Source organism: Chionomys nivalis, chromosome 9 (genome assembly GCF_950005125.1).
Source record: "Chionomys nivalis chromosome 9, mChiNiv1.1, whole genome shotgun sequence".
Lineage (NCBI taxonomy): Eukaryota > Metazoa > Chordata > Mammalia > Rodentia > Cricetidae > Chionomys > Chionomys nivalis.
This window is the reverse complement of record NC_080094.1, coordinates 4357853-4374531: the sequence shown is the minus strand read 5'-3', so window position 1 is coordinate 4374531 and position 16679 is coordinate 4357853. Positions and strand designations below refer to the sequence as shown.

The 16679-nt window shown below is 53.0% G+C and overlaps 1 protein-coding gene across 1 annotated transcript; it reads right to left on the bottom strand.

The window, feature by feature from the left end:
- Position 1: 1 nt before the first annotated feature.
- On the bottom strand, positions 2–11169 carry Ctsz (cathepsin Z). The gene is made up of 6 exons (XM_057781035.1): positions 10909–11169; positions 10310–10473; positions 5911–6090; positions 1585–1735; positions 1166–1331; positions 2–402 (listed from the first exon to the last, which is right to left on the bottom strand). Exons 1-6 carry the CDS (start codon positions 11055–11057, stop codon positions 292–294), a joined length of 921 nt encoding a protein of 306 aa, XP_057637018.1. The 5' UTR covers positions 11058–11169; the 3' UTR covers positions 2–291.
- Between the last annotated feature and the right edge of the window lie 5510 nt (positions 11170–16679).

The following is a 16679-nucleotide window of genomic DNA, read 5'->3' as shown; positions in this document are numbered from 1 at the left end:
CTCGGGTGAGCTAGATCCTTTATTTACTGCTTAGGCAGTCTGGGATTGTCCTCCCCTCCCGAGGATTCCAGGATGACCTCAGAACTGCGCTCTAGACCATAGCTGTCTTCTCTGGTCCTGAGGGCCACAGTGAGGTGTGGTTCCTCCTTTACCACCTCTTTTCGGGATGGCTTCTGCAGCCCACACTCTGCTCCTCATGGCCACAGGCGCCGTTTCTAGCTGTCCAGTGTCCGGTGCTGATAGCCACCCCTCCCTGCCATGGTTTCCAACGTTCCCTCCAGAGACGGCGACTTAAACAATGGGGTCCCCATATGTGCAGGCCTCTTCGATAGCCAGGTTGTAGCTGCCACCCACGCCTCCCTTGTAGGTGCTGGTTACGATCCTCATCCAGCCCCTCTCACCCTGTAAGGAGCAAGAACTCGGCATTAGTGCCTCAGGACCACGGTCCCCTGCTCACCCTCTGTTCTGTAGAACTCCGGTCCGGACAAAGCTCTGACTCGGTTCTCTGAGCAGTTCTTAACATAAGGATGCTCCGCAGGCAGCTAGACAGTCTAAGAACATGACTGTCTCCCTATTAATACCTGACTTGTGGCCATTCAGTAGACGTGGCTGACACTTCGTCACCTCCACGTCTTCCCCGTGGCCTCTTCCAGAGTATTCCTGTGTCTGCATTGAGCAACAGTCTAAACTGTGTCCCAAAACCACAACCTGCAGGTTTCCTGCCTTGGACTTTTTGTTGTTGTTGTTTTTCGAGACAAGGTTTCTCTGTAGCTTTGGAACCTGTCCTGGAACTAGCTCTTGTAAACCAGGCTGGCTGTGAACTCACAGAGATCCGCCTGCTTCTGCCTCCCAAGTGCTGGGATTAAAGGCGTGCGCCACCACCACCTGGCTCCCTTGGACTTTTGACCTAACTCAAACAAGTATTCCTGAAAAACACGAAGCATCGCTACCATCAGGACCACTTGGCCCCAGCCCTGGCCGTGGGGTAGTTTGGGGAGGAGCCACTGGCTGCTAAACACTGGTGATACACAGGACAGTAGCAGCCCTGCACAGCTCAGACCTCAGAAGTTGCTTGTGTCCTGGTGAGACACAAGCCAGCCCTCCACTCCGCTGCTGGGGAGAGGTGCAGATTCTGGTCTGACCTTCAAAAAGAAAACTATCTTACCCAGGGTTCGCCCCATGAATTACGGACAATCCAGTACTCGGTTCCATCACTGCTGACGCCCCAGCCAGTCACGGAGATGATGTGGTTGATAACTGTCTGGTCCTGGTGCTCGGCATAGATGCCTCCAGTGTAGTTCACCATCTTCTCCGTCACCATTATCCCGCAGCTGAGAGAGCCACCCGTTAGCAATGGGAGAAGCAATCGGCGCTTGTGATGGCACCTGGCTTACAGTAGTAAGTCCTGCCTGGTGACCCCGCCAACATCCCCACTCACCACAGCCAGGGCCTTCTTTACCTAACTACACAGAAGTTCCCTGTTACTGGCAAAGTAGAGCTCAGGCTGGGGGTCAAAGTGGCCAGGGGGAAGGGTGAACAAGACACAGGTATACGTAGGTGCACAGACCCAGACCTCTCCCTTACCTGATGGGACCATTGGTGTAGATCTCTGCCATCATCTTCTCCCTACCCGACAGGGAGCCATAGTCACCCACTCTCCAGAGGGTATAATTCTGGATGGGATGGCACTCTTTGAATTCGGTGCAGGTCCCACACTGGTTAAACTTGTCACATTCTAGAACACAAGAAGTCAGCATGACACCGTCTCCTCATTAGCCCACTAATGAAGCCCACCCCATCCTCTCCCCTTTTCTAATTTAGCCCGCCATTCATTAGCTGATAGCGGAAGCCCCCCAGGTGCCGCTTGATTATGCGTCTCTCAGTTGCAGGCATGGGAAAGCCTCCGCCAGGCCGGGGCAGAACAGAAAGAACACACTTTGATTAGTGCATGGAAGGCACTCTGACGTGGCCCTTCCCTTCTCCGTTAAAGGCTGGGAAAGGACCTCACAGCATGCTGTAATTGAAAACCCAGTGCAATCACTATTAAAATGTAACCAGATGATTGCACTGCTGGCTAGTGACTAAGGAGGCCAAAATACTTGATTTAGAGAAATGTGTCCTCTTGTTACTTGGCTTGAGAAATATCAGAATCCGGTTTAAAGAATAGCCAAAGCCATCCCAAGGAGTAGGAACATTCATGGAGGTGTCTCAATACCTCAAATTACACTACAGAGCTATAGTGACAGACCGGTGCTGGCGTAGAAACAAGACAGACAGACAAATCAGAGAACCTGGAAATAACTGACAAAACTCTGCCCCTTAAACTCAAGACAAAGGAACAAAAACATACATTGGGGGGAAAAGCCTATTCAGCCAAGGGTGCTGGGAAAACTAATTATCTACCTAAGGAAAATAAAGTTGGAGTCATACTTTTCATCCTGTACAAAAATCAGTTCACATCGGATCAAAGACCTTAACCTAAAACCTGAAACACAAAGTTCTAGACAAAAATACAGGGAATAAATACCCCTCAAGATGCTAGGGTAGCTAGAACTTTCTGACTAGAACACCAATAGCACAGGAGTTGGCCCCACATAACAGACGAGACCACTGGAAAAGAAAACGTTCCGTACAGCAGAGGACACACTCAGCAGAGGACACGGGCCACAGAAGAGGGGAGAATCTTTGCCAGCCCCATTCCAGACACGGCTGGAATCTAGAACTTACGAAGAACCACAGACAAATACCAGCGAATGGCTACACGAAACATAAATTGTCAAAACTGAATTTAAAGGCGGTCTGGACATGGTGGCACACACCTTTTTTCTTTGTTTGTTTGGTTTTTGTTGTTATTTGTTTTTGAGCCGGTTTCTCTGTGCATCCCTGGCTCTCCAGGAACTCACTCGGTAGACCAGGCTGGTCTTGAACTCACAGAGATTCTCCTCCCTCTGCCTCCAGGGTGTTGGGATTAAAGGTGGCATACATTAATTCCGTCACTCGGGAGACAGGAAGGTGGATCTCTGAGTTTGAGGCCTGGTCTACACAGCAAGTTCCAGAACAGCCAAGGCTACTACAGTGAGCACTGTCTCAAAGAGGGATAAAGAAAAAAAGTTCAACATCCCTAGTCATCAAGCCATCAGAGAAAGCAAATTAAAACTACTTTGAGAAATTACCTCATCCTGGTCAGAATGACTATCATCAAAAAATCTGACCACAAATGTTGGAGAGGAATTTTGGGAAAAAAAGGAACCCTTATTCACAACTGGTGGGGGTGCAAATTAATACAGCCATTATAAAAATCAGCTTGGAAATAGCTCAAAAATTAAAAAGAGCTAGCATATGGCCCAGCTGCTTCACCCCTGCAGACATACCCTGAGCGCTGCACGCCCTACCATAGAGACGCTTGCGTGTCCATGCTTATTGCTGCTTTATTCGCCGCAGCAGGAAAGAGCTGGAGTCAAACCCCTGTCCATCAGCAGATGAACGGACAATGAAAACCTGGCACATGTAAAACAAACACTATTCCGCAGAAAAATGAAATCACAATATTTGCAGAATGAATGGACTTAGCATTTATAAAGCGAAGTGGCCCAAACTCAGAAAGAAAAAAATTCCCTGTTCACCTTTGTATGCAGATCCTAGCCCATATGTACATGCGTGTGCAGGTACACAAGTGCACGTGTGTGTAACGTGGGGAGGACAAGTAAAGATAAGGGCAAAATGCTAATGACATCACATCTATAAGATGTTCCGTGTAAGTCCTTTGAATATCCTTTCAAGGAATCACACGTTGGTTTTTCTTTTTGAATTTTCCAGACAGGGTTTCTCTGAGGCCCTGGCTGTCCCGGAACTTGACCTGTAGATAGGGCTGGCCTTGAACTCACAAAGGTCCGCCTGCCTCTGCCTCCAAAGCGTAAGGATTAAAGGCGTGCCCCAGAATCACCTGGTGGAATCAAGATTTTTGAATACAAAAATGTGCCCTGGAGGGGCAGTGTCCTCACGTGATTTCACAAGGGCCTGTTGCCTCACTGGGGGATCTGAATTGTACATTATGTTTTGTGTTGAACACTCCTGCCGAATGCCAAACTTGTATTCATTAAGCAAGAATTGTGGTTGTTCAAATAACAGAATGTGAAGGTTGCTAAAAGTATGTTGATAATAATCGTGGTTTTGGAATTTCTGAGATGCCTGGGAATAGTGCTTTTATCGCACCGAAACTCAAAGAGGCACATACTGGGAATGCGAAAATACTCAGAAACCCGCGCGCTTCCGCTGTATGTTATAAATTCTAAAATATGTCACTGTTGCTGAATAAATGTACTTTGTTTTAAAAAAATTGGGGAAAAGAAAGAATTAGGTCTGAGGGCTGGAGAAATTGGTCAGTCAAGTGCCTGCCATTGCAATCTCGAGGACCTGAGCTCGGAGGCTCAGCTCCCGCACCACATCAGCGAGATGGGGCTGGTCTGGAATCCAAGTCTGGGGCGGTGAAGCAATGCGGGTCTCTCTAGTCCACTTGCCAGCCAGGCTAACAAAATGGATGCACTCCAGACTCAGAGGACAAGGTGGAGCGCAGAGGAGGACACCCTTGAGGCTGACCTCAATCCAGACCCTTCCCCAGGGCAGTAAACTCCTGGAGGATGACGTCACCAGTTCATTTTGTCCCTCAGGCGTCATTGCTCAGTGTGAGGTACGCCAGCAACGCGGTGGCCTTCATTTGTTCCTGCAAGAGGGGACTGTTGAGTGGTTCTGATGAACCCAACCACCTGTGAGTCTGGAGGGGACCAGAGGGACCTAGCCTCAGCTGGATGACACCAGTTTGGGAGTGGAGGAGGGATAGGACCCCAGGAACATTCCACAAAGCAGTCCCTGGCCTCTACCCTGAATCTGTTCCCGGGTTTACCCATCCAGGACAATATACTCAGCCAATTAGGCCAGAGAATTCTTTCAACTCTTTGGGAGTGAGGCAGTAGGGTTCATGAGGTAGCTAGACAAGGGGACAACATCCACAGGGGTGTTGTAAAGTGACCAACTGCCCTCCAGGTACCTGAGTCCCCAGAACATCCTGCCGCAGCCATGAGGGATGTCTATGGATCTAAGTCCCCCAGAGCATCTTGCTCTAGCCACGAGGGACCAACCGCCCTCTAAGCACCTTCTGAGTCGTTGTCCCTGCCCCCAGCATCCTGCTGTAGCCACCAGAGCATTCTAAGGATCAAAGTTTACAGCCAGGAAGGATGGATTTGAGTTTCCTTTTCTTTGGTTTCCAAGGAAAGCAGCCCGAAAGGGACGTGCCAACCATAGGTTTCCGGGCCAGGCAGCTCTGCCCACTCATGATCTGTCCAGGACTGCTGGGCCAGGAACCAGCTGGTGCTCCATTTCAGCTGGGCAGGTTAACTTGCAACTCAGAAAGCAGCCCCACCACCTGCTCTCTGCTCCAGACCAAGGGAAAGAGACACTTCCTTCCATCGGCTGCCTGCTTGGCCCCTTATAAAAGGCCCATAAAACCACCCAAATGCCAGGTATGAGAACTCACACACGCACACATCCAGTCCTGGCTACAGGGGTGTGGCTCTGCTTGTTTATTTACTTTCAATACTGGAGACTGAGCCTCCTCACGTGCGGCAGGCAAGCGCCATCACTGAGCTACTTCTGCAGTCTGGAGTGCTCTTCTGGTGTCTCTCCACGCTGACTCAGCAGGCACCATGGGTTCCAGCTTCCTGCTACCCTAACCCCAACCCACCAGGTTCGGGTGACATCAGACCATCCAGCTCTTCCTGGGGACGGCAGTCTCCACGCCCACCCTCTTCAGCATCCCAGCCAGTATGACAGATGTGGGATCCTCAGCTCTCGGCCACTCTCTTGAAAGAGGAAAAAGACCGTGTACAGCAGTGTGGGGGCGCGGGCAGGGCCTACCTTGGTCCTTGGCCTGGTAGTTGTTGCAGGTCTCATCGGGGATGCCATGCTTATGGGCATAGGCCCACACTGGAAGGTCATTGCCGCCCTCACAGGAGCCAGCGTTGCCACAGTCGATGACGTTCTGCACTGAAAGCATGGTGGAGGGCCACGCGCCTTTCCTCTTGATGTTGATGCGGTCTGCAAAAGTCAGCATGCTGGTCAGCACCACCCAGTTCACCCAATGCCACAAGACTCTCTGCCCGCTGCTCCCTCTGTTGCGCAGGCCTCAGCTCAACTGTGGTTTCAGGGACATGCTCTGGCCTCCCTCGGGCACCAGGACACCTGTGTGTGTCTGTAAGTGTCACAAGGCAGGGCCAGATCCCAAGGAGCTACAGGATGGCAGCAAAGCCACCTGTGTGAGGAGGCTAGTGACAAATCACTGACCACACGGAAAAGGCAGGCATGGGCATCTCCAGGGAAAATGGCAGCCTAGGGAGCCAAACACCAGCACGCAGTGCTCATGTGTTGGTCCCACACACTGAGGGGCAGCTAGGATCATCACAACATCCACCAGGGCATGGCTGACCTGCATCCTGAAAGGCTTCCTTGCTCTTCACCCTCAGGCTACACACTCTGGTCCTGTTCCACAAGGTTGCCATCTAACAGCACAGAACCTTCTAGAACCACCCCTCACATAGCCTGCACACACACCCTTGATGACCTCAGAGAGCACGTCACGGAAATACTCAAAAGCAGACCACCTTGTCTCATCACCATTTAAACCACTCTTGTGCCACAACAGAAAGCTGCCCAAGGCCACGGGCCCACCCTTCCTGTCTTGTTCCCCTGATTTGGTTCCCTGTAGCCTTCCTTCCCCTACATTCCCATCAGGAGTGCACCTCTCAATGAGGGGCATCCCCAAGCCCACAGACCCGCCCTTCCCGGAGTCCAACCCAGGGTCCCAGGACTCTACGCCTTGCCTCAGCAGTGCGAGGTGGGGTTCACCACTGCCTATGTCTCTTTGGCCTCCCAAACTGCTCTTGCCAAGGTCCCTAGCTTGACATCACCCATCCATCCTAACCCCTCTTCACCCTCATGAGACTGTCTCTTCTAGAGGGGCAGCAGAGGGGCCACTCCACCCTTCCTGTCTCTTCCACATTCAGCCTTAGCAGTGTTTCTTGAGGTTTGCTGAGAGTCCTTTCCTCCTATTCTCTGTTCTCTACCTTCTGGTGACCTCAGCTAAGGCCCAACATCAGTGGCCGGCTGGATAGCCTCAGGCCTGGCGTCCCCTACCTCTGACGCAATGTCTAGCTTCAACCTGACCAACTACGTGACTCCAGAATTTGCAGGCTCCTTGGGATGACCCCTCTACACAATCCACTCTGCCTCTTCTAACTTGGCACCCTTTTCATTCTCAGAGTTCCAGTCCCACCTTCTGTGCGCTGTGCAAACTGTAGACGCAAGCCAGCAGGAGCAAGCTCTATTCTGTGGACTTGTACCACAGCACAGGGGGCAAGATGATGGGCAAGCAGAACAGCACTGCCAGGCGACGTTCTGGGGAGCACCCAGGGGCTAAGGTATCAGGTACATAGTGCAATCTGGCAAATGTTCATCCGTGGTGGTCTGGATGAGAACGGGCCCCCGCAGCCTCACGTCTCTAGTGGGTGGACTGTTTGGGGGAAGCCGTAGGACATGTGGCCTTGATGGAGGAGGTGTGTCACTGGGGCTGTGCTTTGAGATTTAAGAAGTCCACACCAAGCCCAGGTCTCTCTGCCTCATGCTTGTGGACCAGTGGCCTCAGTGACTGCCCCAGCGCCATGCCTGCTGTCACGCTGTCCACTATGATGGTCATTGACTTCCTCTCTGAAACGCTAAGCAAGTCCCCAGTAAATGCTTTCCGAGTTGCCTTAGTTATGGTGTCTCTTCACAGCAACAGAAAGATGACTAAGACGCCATCCAAGGAGAGAAGTGTGAGGACCTGAGGAGAGTCTTGCATATGAAGGTACCTAGGCCTCAGCTGCCGGTGTGGACACGAGGGAGGAGCCAGACTTCTGGCCAGAGATCAGAGAAGGACCTTGTCATTGATGGTCTCAAGTATGGAAATACAATGGGACTCAGGCTGAACAGGCATATTCTGGAAATCTCTTGTCTGAGACCAGCAGGAGTCAGGGTGCTGGGAAAGACAACACCTAATTCCTCCACAAGGACTGATGGGAGAACTAAAGAGCCTGTGAACTAAAGAACAGTTTGGAGGAGCAAAGATGAGTCAGATAACCCCTAAGCTTTTTCCGGAATATCCTCAGGGGAAGGCGGCCTTGTTGGTGGCTGAGATGGGGAGGACGGCCTGCACATCTGGGCCTGGAGGCAGCAGGAATGCAGGCCAGAGGGTAGCCACAGACGGATACAAAAGTGAGTCTAGGCCGGGCGATGGTGGCGCACGCCTTTAATCCCAGCACTCGGGAGGCAGAGGCAGGCGGGATCTCTGTGAGTTCAAGGCCAGCCTGGTCAACAGAGTGAGTTCCAGGACAGCTAGGACTGTTAGAGAAACCCTATCCTGAAACAAACAACTGGGAACACAGACTTCAGAAGTGTGGAAAGCAGTGAAGTCAAGGAGTAGGGAAGGTTGGTAGCAGGGGGGGCTGGTAGCGAGGGGGGCTGGTAGCGAGGGGGGCTGGTAGCGAGGGGGGCTGGTAGCAAGGAGGCTGGTAGGGAGGGGGGCTGGTAGCGAGGGCAGGTAGGGAGGGGCTGGCAGTGAGGGGAGGTAGGGAGGGGCTGGTAGGGGGGCAGAAACAAGGGAGTGTGGCTCAGTGAGGGCCTCACTTCACCCCAATGGGAGGAGGCCTGGGCACAGACTCGTGAGTCTCAAAAGTGACAAGAGGTAGAGTGGAGGTGGGAAGCTCGGAGAACCCAATGGGAGCAAGTGGTGGGGCAGTGAGAGGTGGGTGGGGCCAAGGGCTCCTGGTCACAGCTGGAAGTGTCAGATGAAGGGAAAGAGAGGGGCTCCTGTGATGAGGACAGGTGGCCTCATAGAGAGAAGCTTGGATGCTTAACTGCCCAGAGATGGGAAAGACAAGCTGGTTCCATTGCTGCCCTGCTGGCACACAGCCAGGAACCTGTAGACGTCCCCTTTCAGTGCGACACAGAGAAAGAGGAAGCAAGGCCTTGACAACCGATGAAGATGTCAGAGATCAGGAAGAAAGGATGAAGCAGCCATTTTCCCAGAGCCGTTCCGCTCTAGTGATGGGGAAGATGCAGCCTCAGGCAGGCCCAGGCCCATCTAAGAGTCCTAAGACCCAATGGCCTCCAGCCGTCTCCCTGCGCCCCAGCAATGTCCTGCACCCCCATGTACCTCACTCCACTGACCTGCTGACCTTTTCTGCTCCCCACCACCTTCACCCCACCCTGCGCTCTGCTGAGGTCTTTTTACTTCCCCAACACCAGCCCTGTGACCTCTCCCTAAACGCTCTCGACTTTGCTCAGATGCACCGCCATGGGCCTTCCCCACACACCCTGCCGCCTTGACAAGCCCCTCTTGACCTTCCTGTGCCGAACCTTCTCAGGCCACCTTCCTCTTCCTCCTTCTCAAGGGTCAGCAGCACATTCCCGACCCAAGAGGTGACTCTACGAAGGGCCACAGCTACACCTGGCTGCCTCTGTCAAGAACCCCTAGCCCTGAAGAAAGAGTCCAAGCTGAAGGGCTGAACCCCAGCTGTCACTCTTCCAACAATGGAGTCTTCTGAGTGGGCAGGTGAGAGGCCTACATAAATAAGCCCCCGCAGGCACAAGGGCAGCCATTTCACCCCGGGCTCCACCTACAGCAGGCCAGACCAGAAAGACACAAATCACGAGAGAGGTCACTGCCCCGTCTCACTCCCAGCCATGAGAGTTGCTTCCCATTGGCTTCCAGGGGCCACTGCTGTGGCAAAGCTGAGTCTCTACGCTCCAGGCAGAATGACACTTCCGGCCCCTGCCTGCTTCCCCTTCCAAGGAAGGACACAGTAGCCCTCCGACTGTGTGGACTTCAGTGGGGCTATCTCTTCCTCCTGCACCTTCTTCTTGCCTCTATGGTGGCCAGGCTAAGATTTAACTTGTTCATCTCAAACACTGACTGTAGTTTCACTTCCCTGACCTAGTAGGGCCTCAGCTCAGTGACTGTGAAAGGCTGCTTCCATCTCAATGGCTGAAGTCACAAGGCCTGGGGGAGGGAGGGTACCCAGGAGTCATTTGTCACGGGTTCTAGTTCCAGCCTGTCCCACAGAGGCCCTAAGTGGGCCCACAGGAGAGAACGGCAGAAAGGTAGTCACATCACTCTGTGAGCTGTGACCATCATGGCTCACCTAGAGGCAACGTGGTAGGTAAAGAGCAGCCACGCACCTGGCCCTGCCCAGGGCTTATCGTGGAGCTCCGGGCTACCCACCTGCCATAGCGCTGGTGCTCCCGTGGGCCCAGCAGGAGCCACAGTACTGTGGGATGTGCTGGTTCCTGGTGACACTGACGTAGTTAACACCGTTCACATTTCTCCAGTCCCAGCTCTTGGGGATGTCCGATGGGGACAGGTACTCGTGCGGCCGAGGATAAGTCCTGGGAAGAGGTAATCAGCATGGAAATCAACCCTGGAATACCTTGGGCCTCCCCTCCCCAACAGGGCCACAGACCCACCCAGGCAGTGCCCTAGGGACCTTCTTCCCTTTTCCAAAATGTAAGCGTTTCAGGGCTCGATCCTTCACCACCAGAAAAGCCACCAGCAGAACCCACCACGACTGGAGGCTGACGGTGACTGCGCATGACTTTAACACCCTAGTGCTCACCAACTATGGACAGAGAGGTGAGGCCTGCCCAACCTAACAAACACCCAAAGCTCCCCGGATATGAAAGTCATCCCAAAAGGAAGGGATGAGATTTCCCAGGCCTAAGGAGGCAGGGTGACCAGAGAGAAGCAAGGTCCCAGGAGACAGGGGACGCGCGCCTGGCCCAGAAGTATACCCTCTTCCTCCCCAGGCACAGCCCCGCGCCCACCTGCGCCCCAGCTGGGCCAGCTGATCCCCGCGAAGGGGCCGGTAGCAGGTCTGGCCCGGGCGGAAGTAGAGGCTGGCCCGCGCCGCGCCCGCCAGCAACAGCATCAGCAGCACCAGCCGCAGCTGCAGCACCGACCCCGACGACGCCATGCTCCTGCTCCTCGGCCTGCTTGGACCCTGGATCACGCGCTGGACCTTCGACCCCTTGACCTGACCTGCGACCCACGCGCTCAGGCCACCCCGCCCGGTCCTTTAGGAGGCGCCCAAGTTAGACACACCCCAGAGGCGGGGCCTTCCCGTTGCTCCTGCCCCGGCCCCGCCCGGCAGCCCCCAGGGCAGAATCTGCTCCCCGTGGATCAGCGGGATCAGCACAACTTGGGGTCACACAACCAGACTCGGACCTGACAGTGTCACCAATCACTGTGATCGCATAGAGATTCACTGAGCACAGTTGTCAAACTTTCTCTCCAGAGACCCAAGCATCGTGGAACAGGCTGTGGCTCTGCAGGCTTCCAGGCAGATTCTTCTGCCTCCGGTTCTGGAGTGATGGTGCAGTCGTAGGCTAGGCCTCCTCTAGGAGCACACAGAGATCCCCCGAGTCTCAAAGAACGAGGTATGGATCATCCCCAGCGTTAGACCCAAGCCTGGTTTTCTGAACCCCACTCCCCAAAAGGTCCAGGCTCTCCTTTAGAGAGAGGGGAAGGCATGATCCTTCTAGACTTAGTCTTAAAGGAAATTTTCACTTGGCATATATATCATGATTCTGGGAAAGGGTCCCAGTAACCAGACTCTTCCAAGATGAGGAACCGAGAGAGAAGCGGGACCCGGATCTAGGTTTTGTAATCGCAGAATTTCCCGTTCCTCCTATGCCCCATGAGTTATAGTCAGCAGCACCAGGCCACAACACCATCTCCTTTTTCCGGAAGAAAAATCTCCTAGTATTTTATCTCAGGGTCTCTCCAGGTGGAGATGGTGACGTTCCCAGTGACCCTGCCTGCCCTCGATGGCAGTCAGAAATCAACATGGCTGCTATGCTACCTGCCTTTCCAGATCGCCCAGAATTTCAGCGGGACTCAGAAGCTGCTGGATCCCTCCTGCCAGAGCAGAACAAGGTCTCGCAGGCAGATTTGCGGCTCCCCAATAGCACAGTAGTTTCGGGCCCTGTCCCTATAAAGTGGTAGCTGAGGCACACAGCATGAACCCAGGGATCTGTCTGGTCTGTTGCTATCCTTCATCTTGGGAAGTCATGGTGACCTTCCTCCTCCCCGAGGTGGTAAATGGGACAAGATGAAGGAGGCCACCTAAGACACAACAAGTAGTGTTCCAGTCTGAATCCCCTAAGGCAGTTCTCCCTAATGGTGACCCTATATAGACCTTAGAGTCTCATGATCCTCTCTGGGGGGAGGGAGGAGGAAATGCCATCTCACACACGGGTTCCATATGGGCTCCTCCTTGCCTCCATGACAGGAGGGGACCCTGGATTTACAGAAGCAGGGAAAGTCGGTCTTTGTGGTTCTATGATGTCATCTGGGTAAGGTCTACTGAAGTGGGGAGGAATTGTTGTCTCGGGAGAAAACGACAGAGGCCAGCGATATAGTTCAGCGTGAGAGGATGTACTTAGCGTGTCCAAAAACCCAAGTTCAATCCCTGGCACAAACAATGAGTAAATGAATGAACGAATATTAAAAAAAAATAAGTCTTATTTTTAATAACGTGTGTGTGTGTGTGTCTATGTATTACTTGTGCACGTGAGTGTAGGTGCCCTTGGAGGCCAGAAAAGCTCGCCCAACACCATGGAGCTGGAGTTACAGGCAGTTGTGAGCCAACAGATGTGGGTACTGAGGACCCAATGCTGGTCCTCTGAAAGGGCAGTTTGTGCTCTCAGCCTCTGAACTAATCAATTAATTAAAATAAAAGAAGGAAGGGATGAGAGAGAGGAGAGAGAGAGAGCTGAAAACACTTGGTGATAGCAGTGTGTCACCACCCCCCAGAAGCTAGCCAGGTCTTAGTGGTACAAAGTCCATGCACACATTCCAAGGCATTGCTATCAGCTTGGAGCTAGCAGGCAGGCAGGCAGGTCCAGGACTGAACTCCTGTGTCTCCTGCTGGTTATCAGGCATCACGGTGTTGTACACATACACCCTCAGCTTACCAGCCCTTCTGGGCACATGATGTCAGCAGCCTGGGGTGCTGGGAGCATGCTCTGGCATCATCACAGCAAACCATGCACTTGGAAGCTGTTTAGTTAATTCTGAAGGACCTGCCGTGGGGCTATGTGACCCTGCCTGCAGTCATGTAGTGCCCCAAACTTGGGCGGGTTCACTTTACCTTGACCCCAGAAAATTGCATAGCAGGTATGATGATCTTAGTGTCACCTGCCTGGCAGGAGGTCACAGAGGCTAATAGGCACCCAGAGTCTTGCTCTCTAAGTCCTTGTCACAAGGTAGCATTTTCTCACTAAATGCTGCTTAAAGGAGTGGGCGATGTGAGATTTCCCTCTGTATGCTGTGAATAACATTGGCTAATAAAGGAACTGCTTTGGGCCTACAGCAGAGCTATGGGAGGACAGAGCCAGGCAGGGAAAACTAAACTGAATGCTGGGAGAAAGGAGGATTTAGGGAGAAACCATGGAGCCACCGCTGGAGACAGACATGCTGAAACTTTGCTGGTAGGCCACAACCTCGTGCTGATGCACAGATCAATGGAGATGAGCTAAATTTAGATGTAAGAGTTAACCAGGCTGGGCAGTGGTGGTGCACGCCTTTAATCCCAGCACTCGGGAGGCAGAGGCACGCGGATCTCTGTGAGTTCAAGGCCAGCCTGGTCTACAAGAGCTAGATCCAGGACAGGCTCCAAAGCCACAGAGAAACTCTGTCTCGAAAAAACAAAACAAACAAACAAACAAACAAACAAAAAAGAGTTAGCCAGTAAGAAGCTAGAGCTAATGGGCCAAGCAGCGACTTAATTAATATGGTTTCTGTGTGATTATTTCTGGGCTGAGCAGCCGGGAACCAACTAGCGGCCTCCTCCAACAAGTGGAGTAGGGGCTGCAATATTACAGGCTAGTGAGGTGTGGCATCCTAGATGGGTACGTTGAAGTTCGTTGGAGCCTCCCTAACCCAGAACTGGTGAGGTGATGAGAAGAGAGAGGTAAGTGGGAAAGAAGGGGGTGGGGAGTCCAAGAGTTCACACCAAGAAGAAAATGCAGCCTTGACTCATTCTCCATATATGTTAGTTCAGCCCCTGTGATGGGTCTGACTCAGGACGGCCAAGCTAGAATCTCAGTGCCACTTGGGTGGTACCAACCGCCCTGCACCTGCAGTCAGACCCCACTGGCTGCTCCGTTTCATCGTTTTCTAAGTCCACGCTACGACAACCTTTCCCATGGTTTTGTTGGTTTGGTGTATATGTCTGTGTTCTGTTGCAGGGACATTCACCCATCAAACTCCAATTTTACTGGGGCTGGCCCGGAAAGACCTTGGTCCCGAGGGTCCTCTGAAGGACACATGGATTAGGGACGTGATTGCTAGGACCTGGGAAGTGCTGGGCATGTGGTCTGCCTCTGCCCTGGTCCCGTGCACACTGGAGGCCGAGTTCATTCCTGTGACAGTCTCCCTGTCTCTCAGAGCAGACTCACTGGCCTGGCAGCGTGGAGCCACACAGCCTGAAAGGTGTGTTCCCTTTTGACAGCACTTCACGTGTCAGGGAGATCATTTTGGAGATTGTGATTCATCTTCTAATCTGGGCCTGAAAGGAAGGAGGCTCAGGGCAGGGCCTGCACCTTCCTGCCTTGGAGGCCCTACTTACCCACATGTTGCTTCTAGCAGCTGTTTTATGGGCAGTCGTGTGTCTCTGCCACCCAGGCTCGGGGCACAGTTGAGCAGGTGTTCATGAACTGGGCATGTCTCCGGAAACTACCCTATAGTTCTTTGCCTGAGTGGCTGGCCGCATGCCCTGGGCTGTTCTCAGGTAACTGAATCACGCCAGCATCAGGTGTTGCCGGAGCAAGTAACTCCGTCCTCCTTCGAGTCTTCCTCCCGTCCTGAGCGGGAGAGGAGTCGACAGATACATGAGAAATTGGTACCACCAGTGAGGTCCCGGCTTAGCATGAGTCTCGCGGGTGCAGATATGAATCTGGGGGCGGGGGTTGTGGTTGTTTTTTTTAAATATTCCATAAAGTCTCCTGGCAAACACATGATCCAAGGCCACAGACACAAAAGACTATTCATTTCTAAAAATAAGGTTGATTTTCCCCCCCTCGTCCTAATAAAGAACAACATGCGTATTTTTGAGTTAGGCCAGGGTCAGCCCACCTTCCTAAGCCTATGGGAGGATGGACTAGAGTTCGTGCATAGCGGAGTGGCCTCAAGATCGTTTCTCTCCTTCTTCCTTTGTGCGGTATTTGTCTGGCTCCCACCCTGGCGGGCTGCACACACTTCCTATTATTGCGCATTCCTGAGTGGGGCCACATCCTGGAGACGGCGTTTGTTTTGATGGCTGCTGACAGTGTTCCAGGAGCAGACTGGTTGTACAGGGCACCATGGTCTCCTCACCAGCCACAGGCCTCCTCTTTATCCCCTCGGTCAACGGCCAGAAGCCTCGTGCTAACTCACAGACATCCAGGCGGAGAAGGCCTTCTGCTCCGGTGGCTCAGCTTTGTCATGGACCCTATCACTGTCCCCAAGACCGTCTCGCTTCACATCCTGACCTGCTGTGGGTCGGCACACGCTCGCCGTGAGAGTAGCTTCCTGGAGTCGCGTTCCTGAGGTTGGTTTCAAGGCCATTACTTCCGGAACATGCCTGTAGCCGGGCACCTAATATATGTGTAGCTGGCACATGAACCTACCCTTGAGGTCTTTTTCGTGGGATACCAGCACCCATGGGGTGACACTGAGTCTGTGCCAGGCAGGCTTCTGCTTTCAGCCTGGGGTGGGGGGTGGGGTCACAGAGAGGGGGCCCTTGCATTTTCCCAAAGGGAGACTGAGAAAGTAGAATGTGCTTGGAGATGGTACCAGATCGGTGGGTAAGGACTTGAGTTCCAGCTCAGAATACCCTCCTTAAACTCTGTCAGTGATGACAGACTTGTTAATCCCAGTGCTGGGAAGACTGAGAGTGTCAGATCTCTAAGACTTGTTGATCCATCAGCCTAGACTAATTGGCCAGTTCAAGGCCAATGAGAAACCTTGTTTCAGAAAACAAGGTAGATGGCACATGACCTCCAAAGACATCTATGCATGCGTGTGCACACACACACACACACTCATACCACATGCCTACATAAGACAGGGGAGGCTGCGAGACTGGGGTCCTTTGCAATTATTTTCTTATCCTGTTATCTGGAACTGAATGATGAGGCCACAGCCGTCAGTTGTTCTGGAGGAAGATCGGTGCAGAGGGGACCACGTGGGTGTCCAGTCCAGCCTTGGTACATGGGAACAGCAGGCCGGTGTGATAAAGCCGAGGACGCTTGTTGGCGAGATCTCAGACGAGTCTTCCGACCATCAGGCTACAGGGAAGGTCCTTGCCACCTCCTGACGCCACATGAGTTTCCAAAGCCACTTGCACCTGGCCCGTCCATCACTCTTCACCTGGCTTCCCCATCCCTCTCCACGTTTCTGTGCTCGGAGGACGTCTAGTTCCTGTCTCATGACAGCAATGCAAGGGTCAGCTTACCTCATGCGGTGGTGAATCTTGTTGTCTACTTGACAGACCTGGGCAGAGTAAACCTCAGTGGAGGAGTTGCCACCCTCAGATTGGTCTGTGGGCATATCT